The sequence below is a fragment of the Fulmarus glacialis genome, unplaced genomic scaffold, assembly GCF_000690835.1.
Source record: "Fulmarus glacialis isolate BGI_N327 unplaced genomic scaffold, ASM69083v1 scaffold15221, whole genome shotgun sequence".
NCBI classification, from domain to species: domain Eukaryota; kingdom Metazoa; phylum Chordata; class Aves; order Procellariiformes; family Procellariidae; genus Fulmarus; species Fulmarus glacialis.
The window spans coordinates 22,406-33,344 of record NW_009191025.1 but is presented as its reverse complement, the minus strand read 5'-3'; the positions used below and the strand labels follow the sequence as shown (position 1 = coordinate 33,344).

The 10,939-nt window shown below is 40.8% G+C and overlaps 1 protein-coding gene across 1 annotated transcript; it reads left to right on the top strand.

Annotated features, from left to right (window-relative positions):
* The first annotated feature begins 692 nt into the window (after positions 1-692).
* On the top strand, positions 693-10,128 carry ACTR5 (ARP5 actin-related protein 5 homolog (yeast)). The gene is made up of 8 exons (XM_009586540.1): positions 693-927; positions 1,803-1,972; positions 2,821-3,038; positions 3,381-3,563; positions 6,216-6,338; positions 6,885-7,024; positions 7,948-8,080; positions 9,541-10,128. Exons 1-8 carry the CDS (start codon positions 761-763, stop codon positions 9,796-9,798), a joined length of 1,392 nt encoding a protein of 463 aa, XP_009584835.1. The 5' UTR covers positions 693-760; the 3' UTR covers positions 9,799-10,128.
* Positions 10,129-10,939: the final 811 nt, after the last annotated feature.

Sequence of the window (10,939 nt, the reverse complement as noted above, 5' to 3'; positions counted from 1 at the left end):
GCGGACGGGCCCTGAGCAACCTGCTGGGGCGACCCTGGCCGGGCCAGGTGCTCCCCGGGGGTGTCTTGTGAACCCCGCTATTCTCCTAATTTCATAGTTTTGTGGTAAAAAGAAAGTGGGAGCATACAACTGCAGGGCGAGAGGTTTGGACTGCGGCATCTTGTCAGGCTGTGGCCAGCGTCCAGGATCAGTTTTTGACAAGGATGTTAAACATTGTTAGTTCTGTATAGTGTTCTTATTAGTAGTGCTCGTTGATGACTGGTTTTGTATACTAAACTGAGTTGAGAGTTGCTCCTCAGACCATGAAGTATTTTGCCTGCATGACAACACCAGTTTGAAAGCTTCACCTAGTGCTGAACTAAACTTCTGCCAGTTTTCCTTCGCACTTCACTTCCTCATTGCATAGATTTTGGTTATTTAGATTTTTAATAATTCGTATATGCTTTTAAAAGTCTGTTCTTCTCCACCCTTAGGAGTTTATTCTTGGGTTGCATTAACATTGGAAGCCCTGCTGTAGACAAGACTTCTTTTTTACCCATTTAAGCACTAGATATAATTTAACTTACATGATTAGTAGCCTGCACATAAAGTGCTTTCTCATTGCTGTTTCGGAGGAGTTCTTGCTGAAGCAAGGATAAGTATTACTGGATTTTCCCTTTAGACCTTTATTGTTTTTCTTTTCTCTTGTCTCTTACAGGGTTGTGTTGATCATCCAATTGTTTTGACAGAAGCAGTGTGCAATCCTCTGTATTCGAGACAAATGATGTCAGAGCTCCTCTTCGAATGTTATCAAGTGCCAAAAGTGTCCTATGGCGTAGATAGCTTGTACAGCTTTTATCACAACAGAAAGCAGAACTGGCCCTGCAGTGGTTTGGTAATATCTTCAGGTTATCAGTGTACGCATGTTTTGCCAGTCTTAGAAGGCAGGTGAGTTCTTGGTGTCTTAAGAACGGTGCAGCCTCTCTTCGTCGGCCATTGACTTTTCAGTGATGCAAATACCCATTCCTCTAGCATTCAGTATTCCTGCTCCTTATCAGGTCTTACTTTATACTGACGGGTTAAAACTAGGTCTGCAGATTTTGCTAAGTTCTGTTGAATTTTGAATTGAAGAAGTAGTGCTGTCCTTGTATGTATTGTATTTTCAGTCTCTTCATGCATAGATCTGTACTTTCAAAAGTAGAAGGGGATATCTACCCCAAGTAAGATCAGGCATTAAAAAACATATGTTAGGTTTTAAAGCAGCTTTGGGACAAAAGAAAGTGCTCCGTGAGATTTCTGCAGTTCTTGAGGCTTTTATCATTCTGATTATGCTGCTATGTTGCTCTACTCTTTTTTTTTTTTTTTTTCCTTTTTTTTTTTTTCCTTTTAACCATTAGTACAGGAAATGGCTTTATTATATCTGGTAGATGCTTCAAATTTTCGAGGGTTATACCTGGCCAACTGTGAAATGTTACAAAGGTTGAAGGAAATACTTTTAGCTCCACTAACCATCACTTCCCTTCTTAAAACAGAACACTTCTTTGCTGTAGCCAAAATTATTTAATGTTTGGGGTTTTTTTAAAGCAGAACAGAGCCTTTCAGAAAGTATCTGCAATAAACAAAGCAGTAATTATGCTTGTTGTCTAAGAAAAGCTGGTGTGTTAGATTCTCTGGTAACTGAATCTGGAAGTATTTATCTGTGAATATTCATTTGTCTACTTGACCATATCAGAAATTAAACAATACTGGGGAAAGTAGGAGGTCTGTTTTATGCTGAACTTGCGGACCTCTCCAGTCTCAGTTGTGTCTCTTTGCATTTTCAGGTTGGATGCTAAAAACTGCAAACGTATAAATCTTGGAGGGTGTCAAGCAGCTGTGTATCTCCAACGCCTCCTTCAGCTAAAATACCCAGGACATTTTGCTGCCATCACTCTCAGTCGCATGGAGGAAATACTGCATGAGCATAGCTACATTGCAGAGGACTATATAGAAGGTAAAACCAGCTGTAATTTACCATTAGATAGTGTTCATCCAAACTTAGTTTTGTCCTCTATATCCCTTGTTCTCAAGTTGGCTTGGATTCTGGCAGAAATACTCTACTACTATTTATGGCTGTCTTTCTGGTAATCTGCCTCGTGGGAAATGCTTGACAACAGTTTCGAATTTAACATTAAGATAGAAACAAAATTAAATTACAAAAAAAAAATCTGTATTCAGATTTCTCTGTGAATAAAAATTGGGATTATTTCAGAGGAAAAGAATTTGAAATGAGTTTATTTTAGTAGTTACTTTATACTTCCAACAAAACATTAAATTGGATAGGATGATTTCTGTATCTGGCCGTATTTCTTATCTGCTTTAAGGTTTCCGAAATTGCAGAGGATACTTCTTACGACTTTTTGTGAATTAAAGAAGTTTTAAAATTTCCATGGTAAATATCATCTTAAGTAGTGGCTGAAGAAAAGTGGTTTTCTTAAATTTGTCACTTACGAAAGAGCCTGCAAGAGTCCGTAGAAATGTGTGAGAACTCTCCCTTACCTTGGGAAGAGAGAAGAGACATTAGTGTGCACTTCCCACTTCTTACTACTTTGTGTTTCCTGCGTGCTGGAGATCAGAGCACTAAGAACCATGTGCACTGAGTATGTGACTGGAAGGTAGTTCTCTGAGGGGGTAGCTAAATATGGGGCAGCGGCCAAGAGATGACAGAATCCTACGCGGGATTGTTGTCTTCTTTCTTCTAAGTCTTTCTTCTAAGGCTGAACTTAACTGTGGAGTGCGTACAACATACGAATCATCATTTTCAGCCTGGCAAAACAGTTATTTTGCTTTCAAAACATTCAGAGCTACAGAAGTGGCGGTCCCCAGAGTACTATGAGAACAACATGCACAAGATGCAGCTGCCTTTCTCTAACAAACTGCTGGGAAGCACTCTGACATCGGAGGAAAAGCAGGAGAGGCGGCAGCAGCAGTTACGTCGGCTTCAAGAACTCAATGCACGTCGTCGAGAAGAGAAGCTGCAACTTGACCAAGAGAGGCTGGACAGGTTACTATACATACAGGTAATCAAGGCAAAGCTTTCTGTGTGATCTTTCGGGAGGAGGGCAGGCTGGCCTCAGAGCTTTATCAGAAGGTTATGCATCGCTGTAAAGAAGCTACGACTGTCCTGTGTGTTTTCTGATAGGAGCTTTTTAAGGTTACTTGCAAGATAAAAGGGAGAGATTATTGATGCAGAGGGTGCTTCCAGGTTTTGAACAGTACTACTTTTGTGAAATATTTTGAATGCTGCCAAGTGTGCACATCATAATATCTAGTAGTGAAGGCAAAGTGTCTGTCCACTCACAGTTGACAGATGGTTGATTACCCTGTATTGTTCATCACAGCTAACTCTGATCTGCATGTAGGAACTTTTAGAAGATGGTCAAATGGATCAATTCCACAAAGCTTTGGTGGAGCTGAACATGGACTCTGCAGAAGAACTTCAGTCTTACATCAACAAATTGAGTCTGTCTGTTGAACAAACGAAGCAGAAAATCCTACAGGCAGAAGTCAATATTGAAGTAGATGTTGTGGACAGCAAGCCAGAGGTATCATGTTTTCACCAAGTTAATCCTCTTCTTATCTCTGAAAGAATTAAGTTTTTATGCTTGAAAATGTGCCCCTTCAGACATTTATTGATGAACTAAGCTTTTCCTTTAACACACTGCAACTCATTGTTAGTTTGGTAACTGCTTCTCTCTTTTCCAGCTTTCCTATGCAGCTACGGAAAGAGGCACTTTTGATTTTATAGAGTATGCCTGAAAATCAGTAACCCTGAAAATCAGTAGTCCTTCTTGTGCTATTCTGCACTGTGCTCTGGGACATATCTTACAGTTTGATTCCATATTCTTCTAAGCATAATCTCTAGGCTTCCTGACAGTAGTTGAAGTATACAGTTACATGAAATCAGTAAGTTTCCTTAAAACTTTCTTGCACATCTTTAAGAAGTTGGAGAAAAAGAAAATAGCCCTAGTGGGTCAGAGAAAGTACCACTGAAGATACTACTGCTTCCCTTTGTACTTACTCCTCGCAGCATACGCCAGCCACTGTCCTTACTTAAGGCTGACTTGCTTAGAGGGTTGTAAAAGCAGCAGCTAAGATAATGATTTTGTTCATACTTTAAACCAACCTCTGACTCTGCTTTTGCGTTAATTTTGGTGAAATAAGTGGGCCTGGTATGTTAAAGATTTTTTTTTTTTTTTTTCAGTTGACATGACATTGACTCCGTGACGATGAAATGGCATAGAGTTTTAAGTACTTAAATCTCAAGTGGTTATAATCTGAAGACAACCATCCTTAAATGTCTCTAGCCTTGTAGTAAAGTTATAGAAGAACCTGTCAAGCTTTTAGTTAAAAACAGTGTTTGCTTTCCTTTCTGTTCTTCCCTTTCAGGTGCAGGGAACTTTATGGTAAACAACTAACCCTTTGCCTTCATTTTGGCTATCTTTTTTTGGTGCAATTAAACAGCATGTTCTATTCTGTTTACTTAATAATGAAAGATTAATTGCTACACTTGGTTGTTGCAGTTGTCTTGAAGATGAGAAGCTTATTTGTCTGCTTTGCCAGACTAATACAGGCCCAGCACATAGCAGCTCCTTCTAAGAGATGGTCTAAGGCTGTTCGTGCCTTTACTTGAAATTGCCTTTCAAGACACATAAGATAGAGCTTTTTTAGTTATATCAGTCTTTGCTCAGGAAAAGGTAGAGAAAAACAGAGAATTTGAAGCATAGAGGAGATATAGGAGTGCTTGTGTCTTTTATGGAACTTGAGATGTAGCCAAAACTAGCAGATGAGCTGGTATCTTCTTGGTCGTATTTTGCCTATCCTTAACAGGAAAGTTTGTGTAAGAGTCAGGATGACTCTGAGCAAAATTGAGGTAGATCATGGGCTTACCGTTGTGGTAAAGAAACTTCCTGCCTTCTGTCAAAAGAAAATGTTCTAGAAAGAGGTGATTGAAAGACTGTCTGCTCCTTGTCATTTTGCCCAGTGGTTGTGCCTAAGTTCCAACATGTCTGTTTTGGATCCCATGCTCCTCTTCTTTACTATCTCAGTAATCTCAGACCTCAGAATGAATCGGCAAGCCTTTTTGTTTGGTCTGGGCTTTGTGAGAGAGCCTACAATTATCACCGAAACTATTTGCGAAGATAGGCCAGCCCTCTGTGGCTGTGTAAAGGAGACTAAAAGCTAATTACGTTGTCCTAGGGTCTGTGCCAACTCTTCAGCAGAGTTCTATGTTTATTTCTGTTGCTAGGTTTAAGACATAAAAAGGAACGGATTTAAAAAAGCGTAAGTGTTGGAGATAACTTCAGGTGACTACCGTTCTTTTGCTGTAACAATGAACAGTGCTTCAACTTCAATTTGAGTAATTGCTTGGTTTTCAAGTGGACCTAAGCTAGATACTTCAGAATGCGTAAATGATCTAGCTTTGTCTCATCCTGGTGTTGCTTCCTAGACATTGCAACAAATGTTTCAAGTTTAAAATAACAAAAACAAAGCTGCAGCAACAAAATCCCAAAGGTAACATTGTAACACAACAATAAAGGAGATAATTAAAAAGCTGCTCCTACTTCACAACAGTGAAGCACTGTAGGATTTTGAGTGATGTTTTTCATTAGGAAGGGGCTTTGGAAGCACCTTCACATCTGTGTAAGATATAAGGGCTTCTGGTATATCCCATGTGCAAATGCTAGGCGGTTGAAACTGTCAGAAATTATGTGGCGGCTTTGTAGCTAGCAAATATTTGTTTTCCAGTCCCACACAAGCAAGGTAGGGAATTTAGTGGTAATTATAGAGCAGTTAGAGATGCTGGGATGGCACTAAGTTTTAACCAATTTAAAAAGCTATTTTAATAAGTTTTAGTATGTTGTTATATTTAGGAGATGGCTGGCTAGGATCCTGGCAGTCAGCCTGTTGACTAAGGCCTTTAATTTCTGAGGTGGCATCATGATAAATTTATTGAAAAGTGTTTGATTTTTATACTTTGAGTGAATGTCTGTCTTAACTCCTGTTTTCTAGGTTGTTCACCGTTTTGATTTTTGTCTTCAGTGCTGTAGAACAGCATATTTGGTTTCAGGCATGTTAAAGAGTTGAGATTTGAGGGAATCGGGATAGAATTTTCCTATGTGTCACCAGAATTTAAGTCATATATGTGCTTAGCACATGTGAGCTAACCTACCTTAATATATCTTCTCTGTTTCCAGACTCCCGATTTGGATCCATTAGGCAGTGAACAGTCACTGGAGGATGTGGAAAGTATTAATGAGTTTGAACCTTTGTTTGCTGAGGAGCAGCCTGAAGTTGAGAAGCCTGTTGCTGCAGTGCAGGTTTGGTTTCTATATGTACACCTCGTGCCAGAGTTTGCTGCTTCCTGGTTGTCCAGCTAGTCTGCTAACATTTCTTCAAATGCAAACATTGTTTGCCTGCTCTTGGAAGAGATGCTTAAACTATCTGAACAGGACATTAAGAGAGGAGAAGTCCTTGCAATCTTAGGTGATGGTTTAGAGCATGACTATACCCACTTGGCTCACACTGCAGGGAGTGCCTGTTGTAGCAGTGCCATGTTATTACAGGAAAAAAAAGTCCTGCTCAATTTTTTTTGTGTGTGATCCATAGCCCAGTATCACATCCCAGTGGACGCAGCTTTCAATTTGTGAGGCTGAGCCTTAGGGTTGAGTGGCACCAAACAGAATAAAGTATAGGAAAAGTCTAGCTTCCTTGGCCTTTTGGAACCTTTTACAGCACGGCCCTTTCTCTGTGAGAGCATTACGATCTGTTTTTTGTACAGAATTGTTTGGAAACTTTGCTTATTCTAGAATACTGCTGCTATTTAACATAATTTCCCACTACTTTTCAATCTCATCTTTTTGAAGCCCGTGTTTAACCTGGCAGAGTACCACCAGCTTTTCCTTGGCACTGAAAGAATCAGGGCTCCAGAGATTGTCTTCCAGCCCTCCCTGATAGGAGAAGACCAGGCAGGTATAGCAGAAACCATGCAATATGTCCTTGAGAGGTAAGTTTACTACTTGGCACTTACTTCAAATAAGCTAGTCTTGTTTTGATATCAGCTTTTGCAATACTGGTTGCTTAACAATAATACGAGAAAATATGTTTGAATAGTTCTTTTTGGTGGGGTTGAGCATTGCAGGTTAGACATATCTTCCTGTTCTGAAAACTGTGTGTAACTCTACTTGTCTTAAGTCAGTCGTCTCCAAACTTTTTTGATCGATTACCCCATCAGTAAAAAATTTTTGAGCACACACCTCCAATATATGTGTATTTGTAAATTACATACAGGTACCGCTGAACTAGTATATTATGTATGTTTTAAAACGTACTCAGAAATATAAATTAAAAAAGGATTAAATAAAGGTGAAATAAACACTATTTTTATTTATTTATTAATGGTACAAAAAATATCTTTTTCCTGCACCCCAGTAGATTGTCTTGCACATACCCCTGCTTTGGAGACCCCTGGTCCAACTTGTTATAGAGGGAAGCAGCAAACCTGTGTAAATATCCATCTCTTGAAACAATGAGCTGCTAGTCTCTGGTTTTGTGAGACCAAAATCAGGGGTGACATTTTTAAGTTACAATATAGGCACGCTTGCTGGACAACTATTTCCAGACAACTTAGCATTAGCAAAATGTCACCCCTGAACTGTATGAACATATGAGATTGCATTTTCTGAAGTGTAAGAATTCCAGCTCTACTGAGTTGTTGATTTGTGGGGTACAGTGCACAGAGAGCTTTAAGGATTTTCTTCTGCCATCCCCTGAATTTCCAGAAGACAAGTGCACACAGGTTTTCATGCTAGGGAAGTGAGGGAAGTTTCTCAAAGTGAATCCTAAAGACAAGGTATCACCCCATAGCTGTTCAGCTCACAGGGAGAGATGTCCTTGAGAAAGACTGAAGTTGTTTTTTGTTCCTTGTAGATATTCAAAGGAGCAACAAGCTATTCTTGTCCAGAATGTTTTTCTCACTGGTGGAAATACAATGTACCCTGGACTGAAAGCCAGAGTCCAGAAGGAACTCCTTGAAATGAGGCCATTCCAGTCGTCTTTTCAGGTACGTGTATTGACATGATGGTTACGTGAACAGTCCATTCATCAATGTTCAAAAGTAATTCAGGCTGGGAGAGGTACAGAGCGGGTGTACTTAGAGCATGGGAATGGAGAGTGGTTTATGACAAGACACTGAAAACAGCTGGTTTGACCTGAGAAAATTAAGATTAAGCAAAGATATCATTGCTCTTTCTGAAGAGATCAACGAGAGTAGGGTAGGTGCCTTGGAAAAGGAAAACCTGCTTCAGCTAAAGGACCATGCACACACAAGCATGTTTGGCTGGAAATTTGTAGATTGATTTCTTATGATTGTGACAGTTACTATCTGGAACAGGCAACCTTTGTTAGGAGTAGTTGCTACGAAAAACTGTGCTCACTTCAAAACTAAATTACATGTTCAACTTGTCATATGTGATGACTGTCTGGGACAGCAGCAAGAGAGATTCAGTGAGTATCTTACAAACCTGTGATCCCTTGCTACATTTTTGTAGCAAGCACAGTCCGAGCTGGACAAGTCCCAGAGTTTGCCATGCATTTTGTCAGGAGATTTGCAAGAGTCTCCCTTGCTGTTCTGAAACCACCTTGTCTTCTCAAATCTACTAACTTCTTGAATAGAAAATCAGATTATAAACTGGGGAGAGAAAAAAAATTAGTGTAAATATAATCTTGTGATTCCACAACCCTTGTTTTGTACAGTTATTGTATGTAGCTGTGAGCCAGGTGTGACTGACAGAAACTAGTTACAGCCATATACTTGGTAGTTTTAAGAAGGATATTGCTTGCTAAGTTTCGAGTGTATAACTTGTGTCTATAGGAAGAAAATGAGTGCATTTTCTTCTGCTTTTAATATCACTGCTTGTAACTGAATAAGAGCTTCCTTCTTCCCATTGAAATGCTGTCTGTAGCGTGGTCCTATCAGAAATTGTCACTTCACAGATATCGCGCATGGGATTTATGCGGTGTCTAGTCTAGCCAGCCCATAGCTGAACCAGGGAAGCAGTTCATGCTACAGTAATAGGAATAGTTTAAATGGAAGTATGAATATATGAATGGAAAGAGTACGTCTGGTCCTTTCCCCCATACAGCGATTTCTTAGCCTGCAGTATTCCTCCCTGCTACTTCAAGCAGGGATGAAGTTTGTCTGGAGCACTTGATACTGGTTTTGCAGTACCACCAACTCTTCCAGCATTGGCTTCCAGCTGTGAGGGCAGTTGGTTGTGAATGTGATACATCCATGTGCTTTCTCAACCTGTAGAAACACAGCAGGCTCATGGAGAATTGATCTCAAGGTGAAAACACACTTCAAACCCATTCCTAACATTACTCGTCCCCAGAGGCGCTGAATAATCAGCTCAAACTTCTGAAATTCAGTGGTTTGTGTCATATACTACTGTAATCGGGGTAAAAAGGGCTTTTCTCTCCTGTGTTGAATTGATGTTGTTGTTCTATTTTCCTTCCATCCAGGTTCACCTTGCTTCCAGTCCTGTTTTAGATGCCTGGTATGGGGCTAGGGATTGGGCAGTGGAATACATGACCCGTGAGGAAGGCTGGATAACCAGAAAAGACTATGAAGAAAAAGGGGGAGAATACCTCAAGGAACACTGTGCTTCAAATGTCTATGTTCCCATTCGCCTTCCAAAGCAGGCCCCACGGACAGCAGAGGCATTAGCACCTAGCAGAGTGCTGACACCCAGCACAGGCAATCCTTGTGAGCAGGCGTAGCACCGTGCCTTTATCACAGACCCTCGGATGGAGATAATAGCGCAGAGAAAAGAGGAGTTACTGGGTTGCAGTATGAGTTGTGCATGGGGTGCAGGCTTCAGCCTAGCCTTGCTGGCTGCTCAGAGAGCACTAAGCATCTCATCCAGTCACTTGAACGAGGAGGACAAGCCACGCTGGGGAGTCAGCTGGAGTGGTTGTAGCACTTGGAACGCTTGGTGCTGCTCACGCATAGCGCAGGAGTATGCATCAGCAAGGAGGAAGACAACAGAAGTGCATTCTGGAGAAAAATACCATCTTACAAACTTTCATAGTAAGACTCAGGGTTTTTTGGGAGTATATGTTTTAAAGCTTTTTTTTTATTTAATTAAAATGTACTGGTTTTGTACTGCTTTTATTGGATGATCCAGAAGCTGGCTTGTATCCAGCGAGTCAGCCCAGCAGGCGTCTCCCTCGCTCGTCGCAGCGAGCGTTCGCCAGGACGTGTCGGTCAGGACGCATCCTGCTGCCGGAGGCCAGAGGGGCTGGCCTGCGCCTTTCCTCCTGAGGCCTCCTGCACTCGCGCCTTGTTTGATTTCCTTCCTGCTACACCCTTTCTGCTAAACCACCGAATAAGCGGTGGGATTTCAGATACTTTTTGACTTCATTTATGTCAGTAATATTGATGTCTTGGTTGAAACTGGAGACCTGGTCACATAAAGCACTGTCCAGCTATAAAGACAGAACCCTCCGTAATGCGCAGTCCAGAAGGACTGCCAAATCTTCGACAGTCCTTAAGTGGTTTTACAAGCAAGGCAGCTCTTGACTGATGGGACTTTTTTATCAAAAGTTGTTTTAGCAATAAAGCAAACTTTTTGCTTTACCACTAACTTAGGTGTTTCAGTGATTTGACCTCTTTAAAGAGTACAGCAATAAAGCGGTATTTGAGCGGTTGTGCCTTGCTGAAAAATGCAGGTTTGCAGCCAGGCCCCTGTCCTGCTGCACGACATAGTCTGGCTTAAATTTGGGGATTCAGTTGTCGCACTGAACAACTTGCTATTGCTTTCCCAAAAGAATAATCAATACTAAATGCTGAACTGAAACCTAAGGAGACTCCATCACTTTGGCAAAAGCTGTAAACTATTAGGCTGGACAAGGTAAGACT